The 19,214-nt window shown below is 40.7% G+C and overlaps 3 protein-coding genes and 1 long non-coding RNA gene across 5 annotated transcripts in view; all 4 read right to left on the bottom strand.

The window, feature by feature from the left end:
* LOC138971306 (uncharacterized) overlaps positions 1-430 on the bottom strand; it is a 13,527-nt gene extending 13,097 nt beyond the window's left edge. For both annotated transcript variants that reach the window (XM_070344024.1, XM_070344023.1), the window contains exon 1: positions 172-430. In XM_070344024.1, coding sequence (XP_070200125.1) covers positions 172-411 — 240 coding nt within the window. In that variant the 5' untranslated portion in view covers positions 412-430. The remainder of the gene's footprint in view (positions 1-171) is intronic.
* Positions 1-11,639, bottom strand: part of LOC138971309 (uncharacterized) — a 77,273-nt gene extending 65,634 nt beyond the window's left edge. Inside the window, exon 1 of the mRNA XM_070344028.1 lies at positions 11,352-11,639. Within this exon, the coding sequence (XP_070200129.1) occupies positions 11,352-11,591 (240 nt within the window). The 5' untranslated portion in view covers positions 11,592-11,639. The remainder of the gene's footprint in view (positions 1-11,351) is intronic.
* On the bottom strand, positions 1,987-3,093 carry LOC138970340 (uncharacterized). Its single transcript, XR_011456897.1, has 3 exons — positions 2,668-3,093; positions 2,325-2,359; positions 1,987-2,100 (listed from the first exon to the last, which is right to left on the bottom strand). It is a non-coding gene; the product is annotated as an uncharacterized lncRNA (long non-coding RNA).
* On the bottom strand, positions 5,128-10,279 carry LOC138971308 (uncharacterized). The gene is made up of 3 exons (XM_070344025.1): positions 10,130-10,279; positions 9,175-9,233; positions 5,128-8,775 (listed from the first exon to the last, which is right to left on the bottom strand). The coding sequence occupies exons 1-3, from the start codon at positions 10,231-10,233 to the stop codon at positions 8,420-8,422; spliced, it is 519 nt and encodes a 172-aa protein (XP_070200126.1). The 5' UTR covers positions 10,234-10,279; the 3' UTR covers positions 5,128-8,419.
* Positions 11,640-19,214: the final 7,575 nt, after the last annotated feature.

The raw sequence follows: 19,214 nt of genomic DNA on the forward strand, positions 1-19,214 counted from the left end.
AAAGTAATGTCAGTGGACTGTGTGTGTGTGTGTGTGTGTGTGTGTGTGTGTGTGTGTGTGTGTGTGTGCCTGTGTGTGTGTGAGTATGTGTGTGTGTGTGTGTGTGTGTGTGTGTGTGTGTGTGTGCAAGAGTGTAGGCGAGAGTTAACAGAAGAAATCGATCGGGAATACCTTATAATCGGTGTCAGAACATGGTACATCGACGGATGCTCGTTCCACGGTTTCAGAATATGTTGTAACGCTCCACAAGTTATACACACCTCTGTGTGTCTGTTGTTCAACGGACAATTGACACGCATCATTGTCAGAACCGTAATAATACAGAAAGGAAAGCTGACATCTTACATTTGTTCTTGCAACGAGTGGTGGACTTATCAAGGTACTATTTTGGTTCTCTTCTAGTTGGTCCATCTGTAGTCCTAGGTAATGATCATCTGCACGAATAGAGAAGAAGGTTAGACTATCGGTCAGTAATGATGCAGACTATTTTAATGTATAATCTTCACAAATAACCATTATTCGAACAATGTTAAAAAAAAACGGTACACATCATGTTTGCCTTTTAAGGCTTCTTCATGAGCACAATTGTATGAAATATGAAAAAAACCACATGTGATAGTCAGTTTGAGTTGTCTTAGACTTGATGAGTATAACACCCTGTTTTGTGTTGTAACACTTTAGTTCATAGGAAAGGATAACAGAACCACAGGCTAAAGTAGTCACGTTTTTCATCGATTTGTTTTGATCCTATGCTGCTGTGCTGCATTTATTTTCAGGTCCCCCCCCCCTCCCCCCCCCCCCCTCCTAATTAGTTCATTTTCTTCCATGTAAGCCAACTGTCACTTTTCAGGGACGCTGAATAAAATAACTTCTGACATCAACTTGGACGTGAAAGTTAAGATTTATTTCCTTAAGTAGACTAGGCAATGCACTACCCGTTAGTTTCAGTGCGTTTATTTCCTGATGTATATGGTGGCGGCATTCTGCACGTCTGAGTTTTTCTTCAGACTGAAAACCTTCATAAAGTGGTCAGTATACGTTAGGAGGAATTCTAAAGACATGTGACATTATTTTGAAGTAATCCACACAAATGTGAATTACAAATGTTAAAAACATGTGAACTTGTGTTGCCGCTCACAAGAAGAAAGTCCCCTTTGTGTATTGTGTCTGTATAAATCGCGGGTTGACGGTCAACCTGCAGTTATGCTTTGCAGTTGTAACAGCTGCAGAAGAACCTTTGACAATTTTGAATTAATGTGTTGTTAGTATAATTATTACAAATGCCAAAGTTTGTTGTGGGCAATTCTAAAATTGTAAACATAACCAATATATTCCCCCAACTGCAAAATAAGCCCAGGGTACTCCAGTATATGTTAAAAACATAATGATCGTGATAGTATTAGTGTCGTCTATCTGGGGATGCCAACACAACATAATAATAATAGTGTTCATGTGTAGCTATAGAGGGAAGCTGAAACAGACATTATAAGAACTGAATGTGATGCCTTGTGTCTTTCTTCTGTGGTGAAGTGGAAAAAAAACTATAGTATTACCCACTTGATCCCACTGTCCAAAAAAGGAACGCGAACATTTTATGCTCAAAATCACAATTTACTGATCTTATTCCACAAACAATGCCAGTTGTGTTCATGAGACACAAAATCAAATAGTGTAAATCATCATTTGTGAACAAATAAAATGTGGGCATTTATGGGTTAAGATTCTGTTTTTCTTTGTTCGTTCTTTCTTTCTGTTGCCTTTCGTTCTGTCCTTCTCTTCATTTCTTCTGTCTTTCTTTGTTTCTTTGTTTTTGTCTTTGTTTCTTAATTTGTCTGTTTGTTTCTTCATTTATTTCCATCTTTCTTTCATTCTTTTGGTTTTCTGTCATTACCATATGGTCTTTGTATGCACGCTTGTTTGCAATTGTTGCTACTTTTGCTAATGACACTGCATTAGTTGTGTCTATTTTGTCAACCATACCTCTCTTACAGCCAGACCAAAGCAACCAGTAGTACTCTTTGCAGTCATGTATTCTTGTCCACGGAGCGTCAGGATTAAGATATGTCCATCCACACAATCCGTTCTCAAAACCACAAGGAACTGCACAAATGTATGGTGTCACAATGTGAATGTACTCTTCACAAAAGTCTGCAACGCATGCCTATCAAAACAATTCCCTTGTCTCCACATCTTTGTATTTGTGTAAAATTTTATTGATATACCGAATGACATAAGCGGGGGTCAGCAAGAACGGGTCGACTTATGTGAGGGGAAGGCTTATGTTTGACCGAGGTAGGAACATGTTTTAACTGAAAATGCATTACCTTGTTTGTAATTGTTCCCTTGTAGACTGGCGGTGCTGGAAGACAAAATCAAAACAAACAAGTGTAAGCATGACTTCTATGTTTTGGGCACTACTGTGTTTGCTAAAACCCTCAAATAAACATGCAAAGAAAATTGAGTGTGTCTAATGTAACCATGTGAATAGTACGGGAGAGACTGAAAAGTTCTTCACAGATGAACACAGAAAGGCCAGACGGACAATCATATAGGAAAGCATGCAGACACACATATAAACTCACGTGTAGACAGGCATACAGAAACACAGACAGACTAAACAGCTTTGAGATGAATATTTGAGATAATAAAGGCGTGCAGTTCACTTACTTTTCTTGAGAGACAACCAAGGTAACTGTGAACACAGTCAAAGTGAACACGATTCCAAAAACAACTGTCGTGCTTCTCACTGTATCCATCGTAATATTGTCGCTAGCAGTGAAATATGACTTTTCAACCTGGTAACACCTACTCTACAACATTCATGCTAGTTAAATCCTGTCCGCTGTTGAGTACACTCCTACCCGTTTCAACTAAAGAATGTGTAATAGTGCCTCGTCTTTTTCTTTCTTTCTTTTTTTACTGTATAGCTGCCAAATCAAACAACACTGTTCATGTTAAGTTAAAGTTGTATCAACTGCGCAGACAGACTTGACTGAAGGTGTCCGTGTACAGTCTGAGTTATTGCCCGCTCTAAACAAATCTGTTCAAGCTGTAGTTTAACCGGGAAGTGAATTCGTCCCACACAACATTCTTTCGTCCGTCAGGTACACCCCCGAGGAAAATGTGCGTAGTTTAGCTCACTGTTGTTATGCTTCTCCTTACTGATGAATGCTGATGCATGACTGGATTATTACGCTGTTGGCTTGAGTGCTTGAACTAATGTTGGCAGAGGCTAGGCACAAGCGGTTTGTAAACATTAGTTTTAATTCGCTTCTCGTTATAATCAAACTTGTGGTTTCCTGAACATTGACGTAGAATAAGTTAGTGCATGTGCACTACATCTAGGGCTGGTAGCGTTTACAGGTGCATGCTTTTGTGTAGACCTTACTTGGGATCAGAGCATCCTGCCACTTGGACAGAAATAAAACATATTGAGACTGAGTATTATTTTTATTATTTTTTTTATTTTTTATTTTGTGTGCGTGATATATTTGTTGTGTTGGTAACGCCAATGTACAATACAAGATACAAGATACAAGAAGTTTTATTGTCCTCATCAATACAAGGAAATTTGGCACTGTCACTATTCGAGAGAAAAAAAAAAACAAATCAGACAAAGGCATGTCCAAGTGGAAGAATTCTCCCATCACAAATAATGGCCTATCGTTATTGATCGTATAGGAAGAAAGGCATAGTTAATTGTGTTGACGTGTTGAATTACTCGAATTGCGTTCAACAAGTTTTCGCACCGGCTGCAGTCGACACATCATATTGCATATCCGTTAAAGTTGGTGTTAATTTCATCCAGTATTTAGGTTTGATCTGCATAATTATGAGCACTTTTACCCGCTTGGAAATTGAATCTCGTTTTGGAGGAAGAAGCAGCTTTAAAAAAATGCACTGTTGAAAGGTTAGATGCATTGACACGTGTGCGTGTGTGTGTGTGTGTGTGCGTGTGCGCGTGCGCGCGCGCGCGTGTATGTGTGTGTGTGTGTGTGTGTGTGTGTGTGTGTGTGTGTGTTGAAAACCTGATACAGCACAACGCTTGTTCCATTACATAATAATTTCGTCGCGATATAACCTTCGTGGTTGAAAACGACGTTAAACACCAAATAAAGAAAGAAAGAACATAATAATTACAGATACAGTCCTTCCTGTGAAAACAATCTCAAGTATGGCCTCAATTCCACATCGGATTATCCCAGCCCTCCACTTGGACACATACCAAACATAAACAGACTGAGTGCGTCTTTTTAAAGAGTTAATTTCTTAATGAACACTTGTAACTTTCCGTGAAATGTATTTATAAAAAAAATGTATCTCTCTAGACAAGAAGCCGTCAGTATTTTAAAGCACTTGCGTCCCTTTCTTCCTCTGATCTTATGTCCTAATGCCACGTGAAGACTGGTCTCATATGAGATAGTGAGCTGTTTTGAAGGGAAGGACTGTGCCTTTAACTTTAGGGATTCCCAACCTTCCTTGATTGAGTTTGCTGTAGATGAGTGGATCACATGCATGCACACACACACACACACACACACACACACACACACACACACACACACACACACACACACACCCACACACACACATACACACGTTTCTTGACGAGTTTGTCCGCACTGTGCAAAATAACAAGCAACATGCTCATAACCCGTACGTACGCAAGCACAAGCACGCAGAAAAACAAGTAACTCAAATAGTTTGTTGTTCCTGCTGGTAGGCGTTGCAATTGTTTTTCCAGGGCATTGGCCTTTATTTTATATAGGTAACAGGAAACAAATGTTGAATGTGAAGACTATGACATCAAAATGTAAGCAGAACATTTATTTTCTTCTCCATTATTGCCAACAGTACAAGTGAATGCATATATGTGACCCTCCACCACGGAGTGAGTCGAATGTCACCTCGCGCCGTTCTGCACTAGGCTTAAATATAAGTCCGGGGAGTGTCTGGTAACAGTATGAGGGTCACCTTAGTCACAGGCTTATAACTCAAACAGTTTTCGCTCTTTTCTAAAACGGTTTTCACCACTGGATAGAGCATAAAAAACTCTTTAGGAAAATGTACAAATCTGAAAATCATGCAAATGTGACATGCGACTCATTCCGTGGTGGAGGGTCACATATAGTAATGAAGTACATGTGTGTACGTGTATCGCTTTATTAGCATAGCTTCACATGTTTCTCCTTTAGAACAAAAAGAACCTTACCTTTTCTTGTAATTAAAGAGCAAGTTAAATGTATACAGTACATGCCGTTTACATAAAGTATGCCACGATGAAACAAAAACGGAGAACATTATGCTTAACAACTAAACAAAGCACACACAACAAGTTGAACAACTAAAACATGCAAATCCGTCGAATACAAAAATTGAAGTAAGCACAAACACAACATGTACTTAATCACAAAACAAAATCAAAATACTCCCAAAAAAAAATCAAATTAATAACAAAACAAAATCAAAGTAAATGTAGCTTCACACATCCGTCTACTCAAAAGCTTCCTAAACTTTACACAGATTACCCTTCCAGCGCATGTAAGACTCCTCGATGTACTTGCGCTTGCTAATGAGATAGTACGCAATTTCCTAAACTTCACTTAACAAATTGGCATTTAAATTCAACGCAAACTAACAATGACAGAAATATTCCTTTTGTCAGAATTTGAAACACACTGTACGTACTCCATAGATGCTGAAGCATTCAATTTCATATCAGAAATAAGGAAATTACAACTACAAAAAAAAACACATTTCAATTAAGGAAGTTAACATACACAACATATGCAATACACAAATTAAACGTTTTAAAAGGTCGTTGATGGATTGTTGAATATTGTATGTGTTTATTGTAGTTTCTTGTTTTGAGAACCCAGAGGGTCATCCGACACTGATTCAGCATCGACCTTACGTATATCCTGTCGTGTTGTCGGCCTACTCTTTAAAAAATCTTCAAATGTAGTTGATGGATATAGCGAATAACATTTTACCGAGGACGTAATACAACTAACAATACAACAATAAATAAAGCAGTCATGAGAAGAAGAAAATAAAAACAGAAGGAAATTTAGTGTCATGATCATCATCTGTACAAGAATTAAGCTCCGGTATTTAAAACAATTGAAGAAATGAATGGCACTCTGAAAGTTACTGTCGACATACAACATAATGTTGTGTGGGACGGCACAATTGTGAACATGAAAACAGTGAATGAATTTGAACACTGTCAAGCAAAATGTTAAAAACCAGCATACATGAACATACATGGATGCGATACATGGAACAACAACAAAATAAGAGGTAAGAAAGAGTCAGAAAGAGGTCATGTTTATTACCGTCAACTTTCTTACAGATCCTTCACATACCTTTAGTGGTGACAGCCAAACAAAACTGTATGCGGTTTGCCAGTTCGCATCTCCCGCAAACATGTAAATAATTACCATTTCCCGTGAACACGTTCTTGGGCTAAAAGCTGTATGTGGTATGCCCACATGAACCCACATACCATCTTTTAAAATTGTCTTACGTATAGTCACACACAATGTCTGGAGGTAAAGTACCCAACACATAAATAATTCTTCCTCTTGCCGAGACTAATAGACTTCCATGTAGGCTTTTGACGTAATCAATTCACCTGGGGGACCTGATGTGAACCTGGTCGAGGGCGACTTTAGCCTGCCCAGAGGCAATCAGACATTATTTCGTGAACATATTGTAGTTTTTGACTCATTGCATGAAAGACAATGAACCTTGGTATGGTTTTAAACGAATAGCTGCCTGAGGCATGACTGCAAGCCATAGGGACTCCGCGCACCTGGACTTGACAGATCCAGTAATTTTAAGACTTAGAAATGTTAAACATTAGATCTCAAAAGAAGGGAGCTTTACAATAGGTGTATACTTACACACTAAACGGACAGAGAGAATCAGCACGGTAAAAGTACAGAAATATAAATAGCAAAACAGTGCACCTTAACCCAGTGGCTCACAGATAGCCCAATAGTACAAGCTACGTAGATAACCAATAATTGTGCAAATGCTGGAACGTCCGGAAACACCCGCTATTTAGCTTGCTTACAGCTACTTTCACTTTTGCTTTTATATTGTCACAATGCATGCAATATGTCATGTATATTTCCGTTGCTACCCGCTTGCATTTTATCTGGTGGGATAGGTTTTTCCAAAGCATAATCATCATCATCATCATCATCATCATCATCATCATCGTAGTCGTCGTCGTCGTCGTCGTCGTCATCATGGTCGTCGTCGTGGTTGTCGTGGTCGTGGTCGTGGTCGTCGTCATGTCCATGACCGTCAAGTCTGACGATTAGAACTGTCCTGTGTTCATTGGGCATCAGACATTTCCTCAAGTGATGGTACCATTATATAACCGTTGATACCCCGTTACAGGATATGTGTTTAGCCCCATATGGCACGGAATGTGCATGAGTTTGTTATATTTTAGTTTTGACTTCTTAGATCCAACAGTTTTAATATAGTTTGAAAAATTCGTGCGATTAGGACTAAATAAAATATGTCGAGGAACGGAAGTCGGGACTCATGACACAGGAGAGTGAAAAACGAAAATCACTCTGTGATTAATATTTACTGGATTATTCAGGATAGTTTTGGAGCAGTTTTGAGCAAATACATCCAGGCGTTTCTAAATTACAGTACAGAAAATGTCCCTCGAAGTGTTAAGGTCCAATTCGTAACACAACTTTCCAAAATGGCTCAATATGTGTAATATCTTTAGACTGTAATACACAGTACAGGATGTGACAATAGTTGCAGCAAAACAGTAGTGCTATCATATTTACTAAGTGTATTTGATCATGCGATACAACGTTGTGAGAAGAAACAAATCTTCGCAAAGCTTAATAATACTGATCAAGGCAGCAGCAATTTGCGGCAATGTGACGTACATTATAATCCCTACAGTCCAGTAACGCCTAAATTGAATCATTGCATAACTAGTCTAAGCAGTATATACACGTTTGAGACAGTTCACAAAAAATATGCAAGTGATAATCTCCCCAGGGGTAAAAGTAATGATATGCCATACAAGCAACCAATGGCATTACAGGTTATTATTTCATAGACACTTTGATATTACATTACTTAAATTAGAGCTCGGTGTGCTTTACAAAACTCAAAAGAATTCATAAACCATGCCTGAAAAGGGCTTCCTTTTTGCCAAATGAAGAGGCTGGACTAACCCACACTCTTTACGAGTTAAGAGACTCTGTCTCCTACCTCAACAAAACATCTTGCATTTTCGTGTACGCAAAAAGTAAAGTACTAAACATAAGCAGACTACAATGACAGAGAAAACAAACCCAGGCAAATCCTTGAATAATCTGCAAATATTTGAAAAATAAGGCGCCGTTTAGTTACCAATATCTGTCATTGCTGACTAATTGTTGTAAGCGTGATTTGCATCGTTTTGCTTACGAGGCTTGCCGAGAGCGGTCTTCGCCACGGGCAGTTCATAGCCATCAGTAATTCTAGTGCAAGCAAACAATGTGTCGTAGGGTTTGTCATCTCTGTTGTCATTGGTCGGTGCTTCATAAATGTTTCTCTGATTGGTCAGTGTTTCATATGGCCTGCTCTCGTCGGTTTCATGCGACAGGAGTTCGTACTGGTTGGTTTGACTAGTCACTGAATCGTCCGGGATGTCTGCGTTGTTCTGATTGGTTGATCCACCACGTGTGTTTGCTGGTGTCAAATACATTTCGGTTGATTCTGACGATCTTGCGGGATTAGCTTGCTCTGCAATTTGAATCAAGTCTATGCAGAATGTGTCATGTAATCAAAGGCGAAAACAAATCATCATTTTAACATTCATAAAGGTGTAATCAAGCTTTAGTTTGGAGTATAATATACCGACGTCCTGTCATAATGTTTTTGATATGGAAACGTTTACAACCAGTGATTTGGATTGTGTACAATGTTACCAGGATGTTAAAGCCACTCTAATTAAGTAGGAGTTGTTGAATTTGATTTGCATTGTATTATGATTGTCTTGAAATATATTGATTTTATGGCACTGTAGTTTACTTTATGGCATTGTATTTTATGGAATTGTATCTACTGTGTTGTATTTTATCATTTATTGTTATGCATTGTAGTAGTGTATTTTTTTGTCAACGCTGTTTTTTGTCATCTTACCTGGTCTGTAACCGGCGTTGGTCACACCTTGGGATGCCCCACTGCCAGGCCCAGGTGCTCTGTAAAAACAACATTTACATACGATTATTCGAAAGACAAGCCGACATCACTCGAGAGGTTAGATGTTCAACTAAATACAGGACAATTTGGTGTCATGTAGAAATGCTGATGGTAGCACATTTCCCAAATGACGTTTTCCGGAATTAACTCCGGATTTTTAAGCGTTATGGAAGAGTTAATTGCGCCCTTCTATAGGGTGACGAACAATAACACGTGATCTACCGGTACAAACCACGATCGCAGCGAATAACTGACTCGGATGTGTAACTATGCTATGCAGTGTCCACTCGATATGACTCCATAACTTTTGAAAATATACACATCAGAGTTAACGATCTGCTGCAATGATTGCTTGCCCTGAGTAAAAGGCGACAACGTGTCTCGTTTGAGGCCACGTGAGTTTGGGAAACACGTGTGCTCAGCAATCATTGCAGGCCAACGCCAGTGAATCGTGGCTCCGATGTGTAATGTTCGAACGAAAAAGGCATCATGTCGAGCGGACACTGCATAACATACACATGCGAATCAATAATTCGCTCGATCGTGGTGTTAACTGGTCGACCAAATGTTATTGTTTGTCACACTTAATCGGGGCGCAACCCTTCCGTTTCGACATTCTGACAGATTTATTTTTGAACATGGTCTATTGCGCCCAGAATAGTACACGTTGATGTGCAAAGCTGGCGTGGCATCAACTCATGTGCTAATCTAACTCTCATTTGGTAAGTGTGCAATAGTGTTAAATAGTCATTTCAGTATTCCACAGACATTATTTTGATATTTATTGCACTTCTGTGGTTATTTTTATACTCTCACACTGTTTTGTTCTTTGCATTCTTCCTTTCCTTTCCTTTTGTTTGTGTTCTTTTCTTCCTTCCTTAGCAATCCGAATCACCTTTGTTTGTTCCTGGCGCCATTTCTGCGACGTACAACGATGACGGCGGTTAGCACAACAAGAACGACGACCACAACGACTACGACAACGACGATCGCAACCATTGTTCCTGTGCCCAGACCTTCGTCATCTTCAGTTTGCCTGCCTGCCGGGACAATCGCTTCTGCGTCCAAACGACAAAAACAACAACACATACAACACAATTAACCAACAGTAACTTTGATGAAGTATACAAATGGATTTAAATACAGGCATGGTTTATTTTCTGACATCATTGAAGTAGCAGCAATAACAACCACAACCACAACAATAACAACCACAACCAAAACAAAAACAACAAAACAAAAACAACAACAATCAGCAACAACTAAAATATAGCATTAGCTACACCAATGCCTACCACTGCCTCAATTAACACTGCTATGATCAGCTTTTTTTCTCAGCAGTGGTAACATCAGCATCGGCGACATCAATTGTCGTTGAATAGGAAAACAAAATAAAAGGCCAAGAATTAAATGTAGAACGAAACAACAACAACAACAACAACAACAACAACAACAACAACAACAACAACATAATTATTGACTTCCCTTTCTCCCCAAAAAGGAAAGTCTTGCAGAGACTATAATCATATTTGATCACTGTGATGCAGACTCTTGCCATAGTACAGTGGGTGAAGTATTATTTGCTGTTGCTTCAATAATAAAGCGTAATTCAAATTTACCCGTGCTTGCAGAACGAGTGGAAGTAGTATCTAAAGTCGTGAGGAACGAGGTCAAAGAAACTCGACGCGACAGGGATGAGAATGTGGACCCGCCAGTTGTAGGAAGCGTAGTGAGATCGAACACGATGTTATCTATGCTCAAGTAGCGAGTCCCATTGTTGCCTACCTTCTTGCCAACGATCCAGATCTACAGAAAGAAACACATGTTACACCATGTCGACCTTTCGTCAATGCATTTGAACATAAACGAAAAGACAAGTACTGCTGAAAAAAGTAATATGTGTGTGTGTATGTGTGTGTGTGTGTGTGTGTGTGTGTGTGTATGTGTGTGTGTGTGTGTGTGTGTGAGTGTGTGTGTGTGTGTGTATGTGTGTGTGTGTGTGTGTGTGTGTGTGTGTGTGTGTGTGTGTGTGTGTGTGTGTGTGTGTGTGTGTGTGTGTGTGTGTGCAGCTACAAATACGTAGACAAGTGTTTACAGAATAAAGCGATCTGGAATACCTTAAACTCGGTGTCAGAACATGGCACCTGAACGTTTGCTGTTCCAACGATGCCAGAAGATGTTGTAACGTGCCACAGTTGCTCAACACCTGTGTGTGTCTGCCGTTCAACGGACAGTTGACATGCATGGTTGTCACAATCGTAACGATACAGAAAGGAAAGCTGACACCTTTCATTTGTTCTTGCGACAAGTGGTGGACTAATCAAGGTACTGTTGTCGTTCTCATTTAGCTGTTCCATTTCTAGTTGTAGGTAATGAACTTCTGAAAACAGAAAGAGAAGGATGACATGACCAGACGGTAATACAACAGTGTGCTACGTACAACTTATAGAAAATATAGTGTTCTTGCATCAACGTAGACATTGGATCAAACTAGAGACGATAAAGTAAGGGAAGCTAAGGTATGTAAGTCCTGTAAGGTTTTATCCTATTCGAAATGTGAGTTGCTTTTTCCCTGGGGACAGCGAGGTTTTTCACATTTCCTTTTTTACATTTAGTCAAGTTTTGACTAAATGTTTTAACGTAGAGGGGGGAATCGAGACGAGGGTCGTGGTGTATGTGCGCGCGTGCGTGCGTGTGTGTGTGTGTGTGTGTGTGTGTAGAGCGATTAAGACTAAACTACTGGACCGATCTTTATGAAATTTGACATGAGAGTTTCTGGGAATGATATCCCCAGATGTTTTTTTCTGTTTTGTGATAAATATCTTTGATGACGTCCTATCCCGCGTTTTGTGAAAGTTGAGGCGGCACTGTCACGCCCTCATTTTTCAACCAAATTGGTTGAAATTTTGGTCAAGTAATGTTCGACGAAGCCTGGACTTCGGTATTGCATTTCAGCTTGGTGGCTTAAAAATTAGTTAATGACTTTGGTCATTAAAAATCTGAAAATTGTAAAAAAAATATTTTTTTTATAAAACGATCCAAATTTACGTTCATCTTATTTTCCATTATTTGCTGATTCCAAAAACATATAAATATGTTATGTTTGGATCAAAAACAAGCTCTGAAAATTAAATATATAAAAATTATTATCAAAATTAAATTTTCGAAATCAATTTAAAAACACTTTCATCTTATTTCTTGTCGGTTCCTGATTCCAAAAACATATAGATATGATATGTTTGGATTAAAAACACGCTCAGAAAGTTAAAACAAAGAGAGGTACAGAAAAGCGTGCTATCCTTCTCAGCGCAACTACTACCCCGCTCTTCTTGTCAATTTCACTGTCTTTGCCGTGAGCGGTGGACTGACGATGCTACGAGTATACGGTCTTGCTGCGTTGCATTGCGTTCAGTTTCATTCTGTGAGTTCGACAGCTACTTGACTAAATGTTGTATTTTTGCCTTACGCGACTTGTTTCCTGTTGTTATACTGTTTGGATGACAGATTGGTATTGTTATGATTGCTGCTGTATCTGAGCATGTTGTCATAACTGTTAATTGTTTACTGAAATCATATCTTACCTTTTGTACAATTACCCCACCAGCCTCTTTCTTTGCAATTTTTTTGTCTTGTCCATTCAGCACCAGGGTGAAGGTGTCTCCATCCACATAAATCATTCTCAAAATCACAGAGAACTGCACACATCCGGGGGGTGACATTTCAGATTTGCAATCGTCTAATAATCACGTAGCAGTATATGCATTCGTTATATGTAAAACATCCGTAATGGGTACTTCTCCGCCCTCCAACCAGAACAATCGTTTAAGCTGGATATTAAATGACGTCAAAGCAAATTAACTTAAACTCTCAAATCTGAGAAATTTCAGTGGTGGCAGACAAATATAAAGAAAAACAGAACACGTACTACATCATTACTAACATTAACATACATGTACTAATACGATTCTTATATAACAATAATATGTTGTGTTTGTGTTTGTGTGTGTGTGTGTGTGTGTGTGTGTGTGTGTGTGTGTGTGTGTATGTATGTGTGTGTGTATGTGTGTGTGTGTGCATGTGTGTATGTGTGTGTGTGTGTGTGAGAGTGTATGGGTGTGTGTTTGTGCGTGTGTGTGTGTCTGTATGTCTTAAAAAATACACTGAGACTAAACATAATTTACAGAACCTGTACACATTAACTCATACAGAGTCTAAAAGCAAATGCAACTGTTTGGTCTTTGTAATTTCCCTTAACCATGTGTGTGTATGTGTGTGTGTGTGTGTGTGGGGGGATGGTTTCTGTCAAAAACGCTAGTGTACGAATGTAATTTACCTTTGTGGTAATGGTCCTCTTGTAAAGTGGTGGTACTGAAAGTTGAATTGCCAAATATTAAGATTCATCCATATTTTAAACACCTAGTCATAATCTTATCTTAAATACAGAAATACACTCTGTACAGTCAATTATACCAAAGGAGGCCAAGAAATCCGAGGGATACCCCCCACCCTCCCCCCGTCACACACAAACCATGACAACTACTCACAATTAACAGTGATCATATACTCGGAGACAAAAGAAACGCAAATACAGGATGCGTTAATTAAACCGTTATGGACTTGAAATAAAAATAAAATCATGATACTAGCATGTTCTGCACGTGTTGTTTTAGCGGTCGTATCTTGTCAGAACCGTGTTTGCCGTTATCTGGGTCACACGCGAGGTCTTGTTCACGGGGATCCCAAACCGTCATGGGGACCACTTTCAGCACATGCAACATGTGGAAAAGCAGCTTTTCGTGTTCAGAGTGTTCAGGCAAGCTGTACAATACTCACAAAACTGTTACAACATTCATTTCTGCGACACAGGCGCGATGACGAGACTATCACCAGATCAGCGCCAACAGGCGATCGTGAGAATTGATGCCGGACAATCAGTTAAGCAAGTTGCTAGGGCATTTGGAGTAAATGTCACCACGGTTTATCGCCTGCAGCAACGTTTTCATGTCACTAACAGTACCTGCGACTTACCAGGACGTGGCAGACCCCGAGTAACAACAGCCCGACAAGATCGCCATCTTGTCCATCAACACCAGCGAGATGCATTCGAAACTGCCGCCAACAGAGCCTGTAACACATTCGGGGTGCATGGAGAACCTGTCAGTGCCAAAACTGTACGCCGACGCCTTGGTGGGCAGAACCTGGTAAATCGGCGTCCTGCTCGACGTCCTGTCTTGACAGCTCAGCATCGCCTGGATCGTCTGGCCTGGGCCCAGCAGCATGCCCACTGGCGCCATCGGGAATGGCGGAGGGTTATTTTTTCGGACGAGAAGCGCATTTGCCTGGATCCTAACGATGGGCGTGTCCGGATCTGGCGAAGACCTGGACAGCGGTTTGCTAACAGTAACATCCTGCAGCATAATCGATGGGGAGATGCCAGCGTCATGATATGGGGCGCCTTTGGTGTCAATCAGCAAGTGGGGCCTGTCGTCTGCGTGCTGCCGTAACCCAGGTGTGGGCTCAGGTCCCTCAGCAGCAAATTAATCACCTCGTCCTCTTCATGTACCGGAGGTGCGCCACAGTCATCAACGCCCAGGGAGGAGCAACACGCTATTGACTTTCAACCGTCTGCAAACAGTGTTCAGTGGAACATGGCACGTCATGTTCTCATCCCGATACACTTTTCCGTATGGTTTTTGTATTGGTCAATTCGTTCCCTTGTTAGTGTTAACCCGAAATAATTAAATCGACATTCAAATTCATGTGTAACCCATCTTCACTGCAGCATTTGCGTTTCTTTTGCCTCTGAGTTTATATACACATGTGAATAGTTTGAAAAAGGGCGACGACCGTAAGAACTGAGAAAGGAGCAAACCTTCTTTTGTCATTGAAACAACTAACCATCCAACCAACCAAGTCTAGCTGACATAAGCACAGACACAAACATACAACCGCACACACACACGCGCGCACACACACACACACACACACACACACACTCACTCACACGTACACACACGCACACACACGCACACACACACACACACACACACTCACTCACACGTACACACACGCACACACACGCACACACACACACACACACACACACACACACACACACACACACACACACACACACACACAATCAACACACACATCAGCACACACATAGTCACTCACACAGAAAAATACAAACAAACAGCTGAATGTTGACAGAAAAAAAGTAATGCATGACTAATTACTTTTCTTGAGAGACAACCAATGAAAGTTTGAAAACAGCCAAAGTTAACAAGACTCCTGTCACAGCTGTCGCGCTCCAATGGATATACATCTTGATATCTAAAACGTTAAAACACTTGCACCACCGCGTATTTGTCCGCATAAAATCAGCTTTTGAGTAACCTCTCTGTCTATATAAGTGTCTGTTTTCTGGTTTCGTTTGATTGTGTATCCGCCAAATCAGAAAGCACTGTCCCAGTGTATGTAATTTTAAATCAACTGCGCTAACAGCACTGACTGAAGGTGTATGCATACAGCTTGATTCATTGCTCGTTCTGAAATCTGTTCTAGCTTTAGTTTAACCGGGAACACGGGTGATAACCTGATTAAGGCCGAGTTTGAAGGCAAGTTGTGTCTGTTTTCTAGGTATTGTTTGATTTATTAACAGCTATTGTGTTTTCAGCGTAGCAATAGGGTCCGATATTAGACGAGACAAGTATAATGCCGACGAGTCGAAGACGAGTCGCATTATACTTGTTCGAGTCTAAATATCGGACCCTATTGCTACGCTGAAAATACAATAGCGATTATATAGCTGTTCTGACCTTGATTTGTTGTTCCAAACTTACAAAATGACAGTTTTTGCGTCGATGCGTTGATCTCAGGTTTTGACAGCAGACGGCCGTTTCTTATGCGCATTAGTTTTGCGCAGGCGCCACACTGACTTTGGAGAGAAAAAAACTCGATTTGACAACACAGCTGTTAAACAGCGTTTTATTAGTTCATTCGTATACAACAAAAAGAAGTTTGAGTTTTTTAAATTTTGAACAAGACTACTTTTGAAGAAGACCAAAACACAACATCAACGGAAAACTAGAAACAACTTAAGAACTAGGATGCAACAAGGAGAGGAGAAGAGAACAGCAAATCCGTACAACGCGAGCAGACGGCAGCGAAGTTTTCAGTTTGGTGAATGGCATTTAGACTTGTCTCGTCATGAAGCGAATTTTTCACCCTCAGTTATAAACGACTACGTGAATGTTAGTGCCATGGGTTGAACATCAATACTTCAGAGGGGAATTGGGGTATTTAGTGTGGAGTTACGAGATAAGAAAAGCCAAATGCGAAAGTTTGTGTCAGTCGGCAACTTAGCTCACACAGGCACACAAAAACGGCTGTTCCGTTTTACTCCCCTGTTTGTACTACATTTTTCGACTTTGGGCATTTTGTGGTGTTTAGGGACAGAACATAATTGGTTTAGTCCTGTTTCATCAGGAAGTTAGCAGAAAAAGGTATTCTATCAACATTTGTAAAGCTCAAAAACATTCCCGAGAAGAATTTCAAGTTGTCAGTGTGTGCTGTTGTCGATTGAAACATCGAGTGGTACAGATGGGTAAACCGGAACCATGCGTCTTTGTTATTGTCAATATGCTTTTGGATATTGGCAAAAATGGCCGACTTCCGTAGCATTATGCTTTGCTGATTGGAAGAGACCATCCAATCACAGCCCCCGAATTCCCCCACGTGTCCATCAGAATAGCTATATGTCGGGATTAAAGGTAAGCTACTGATTCAGCGATGACTAACTTTGTTTCTCGATGCATAAAAAGTCAGCGAGCGGTTGATATTTGCCCGTAAATAGCCGTCAAAGCTGAAAATGTCGGCAATCGAGCACCGGAAATGGTTGTTCGATGGGTTTCGCAAGTAGAAATGTGCTTTGTTCACCGAATCAGCTCGTATTTGATATGGGTACGGGATTCTAGAGGACGAAGGAGTCATAAGAGGTGCAAAGAAGTGCTATTTGGGAGTAGAATAAATATTCCGAGCCAGTAGACAAGAGAAGGTCATATTTGAGAGGAGCTTTCCAACAAGCGAATGATACAGCAGATTAATCATTCGTTTTGATTAGAAACATAGTCTCTAATTTTTTTGAATGAGTTTTTCAGTGCGGACAATGTGATTGCACTTCAACTTGGAAGCTGAATAGTAGGTTAATTTATCTGTTTCATTTGTTTATAAATAGCAGTCAAATAAGAATTGTATCAACATATTGCATAAAGACCCCTGAATAGATATTATATCTAAGTATGACATGTTTACTCTGAAAGTGTGTACAGAAATGTGGTTATGCAAATTATAAATTAGGTCCTATATTCGCATACTTCGCCGAGACAATCTCGACCTGTTTCGCTTTTTGGTTAGCCCAGCTTCAAGAGCTTTTCCATTTCCTTGATGGGCGTGTGTGTGTGTGTGTGTGTGTGTGTGTGTGTGTGTGTGTGCGTGTGTGTGTGTGTGTGTCTTTGTGTGTGTGTGTGTGTATGTGTGTGTGTGTGTGTGCGTGCGTGCGTGTGTGTGGGTGCGTGTGTGCGTGCGTGCGTGTGTGTATGTGTGTGTGTGTGTGTGTGTGTGTGTGTGTGTGTGTGTGTTGAAAACCATATACAGCACACCGCGTGTTCCCTTATATGATAATTACAGATACAATCCTTCCTGTGAAAACAATCTCAAGTATGGCCTCAATTCCACATGGGATTTACACAGCCCTCCACTAAGACACATACCAAACTTAAACAGACAGAGTGCGTCCTGTTAGAGTTAATTGCTATATAGACACTTTGAACTTACCGGAAAGTGTCTTTATATGCAAAACAAGAGGCGAAGCCTTCAAGGCTCACATAAGAAATCGACAAACAGTAACACACACACAATCACTCAGTCACACATACACACACACACACACACACACACACACACACACACACACACACACACAGTAAGCATAGGTGACACTGTGCAAGAAAGCGAGACACTAGATCTAGATCTGTCTGTCTGTATGTAGCCTACATACAGGGACACGACTGCCAACTAGTCTCGGCCCGCTCAAAGTAACAATGACCGAGACTTTCAGTAATTCCTTCGCGTGACGTCTAACCCTCTTACGCCATAATGTGACGTCTTCAAATGACGAAATGTTAAAGTTTCTACCACAGACATACACACGCACGCACATACGCACGCACGCACGCACGCACGCACGCACGCACGCACGGACAGACAAAGTTACGATCGCATAGGCTACACTTACGTGAGCCAAAAACGTATCACTCTAGCACTCTAGCAGTCAGTATTTTAGAGCACTTGCGTCCCTTTCTTCCTGAGATGTTTAGATAGTGCTCTGCTACGTTAGTTCAAGCTAGTCAGGATGTTGTGTTGTTGGTAACCACACACATTTCATTGTTGGCATGTGTCCAAGTCAAAGGATGTTCTTATGCCACGTGAAGACAAGTCTCATCTGAGATGGTGAGCCGAACTGTTTTGACGGGAAGGACTGTGCCTTTAACTTAGAGGGATCCCCGACCTTCCTTGTTTGAGTTTGCTGTAGATGAGTGGATCACCTTTATCCCTCTATTTTAGAACGTCGAGTGAGCCCCGTGATCTGTAGGGGTTGTATAGTGGTTTTCAGCTGAATGTTGTCCTCCTCTTCCATACATCACTAAAGGCAATGAATCAGGCCGTTTGATCCCCCACACACACACACACGCGCAAATACACACACACACACACATACACATACGCACGCACACACACAAACACACACACGCACGCACGCACGCACACACACACATACACATACGCACGCACACACACAAACACACGCGCACGCACGTACGCACGCACACACACACACACACACACACATACACATACTCACGCACACACACACACACACACACACACACACACACATGCATACACATACACATACA

This window comes from Littorina saxatilis, linkage group LG7 (assembly GCF_037325665.1).
Source record: "Littorina saxatilis isolate snail1 linkage group LG7, US_GU_Lsax_2.0, whole genome shotgun sequence".
Taxonomy (NCBI): domain Eukaryota; kingdom Metazoa; phylum Mollusca; class Gastropoda; order Littorinimorpha; family Littorinidae; genus Littorina; species Littorina saxatilis.

Bases quoted from the DNA above. Each gene is read 5' to 3' on its own strand.
- LOC138971308 (XM_070344025.1), bottom strand. From the start codon at position 10,233: ATGGTTGCGATCGTCGTTGTCGTAGTCGTTGTGGTCGTCGTTCTTGTT. The intron at 9,234-10,129 runs GTGATTCGGATT...TTGTTTTTACAG, and splicing joins GGCGCCAGGAACAAACAAAG to AGCACCTGGGCCTGGCAGTG. The intron at 8,776-9,174 runs GTAAGATGACAA...TTCAAATTGCAG, and splicing joins CAACGCCGGTTACAGACCAG to AGCAAGCTAATCCCGCAAGA.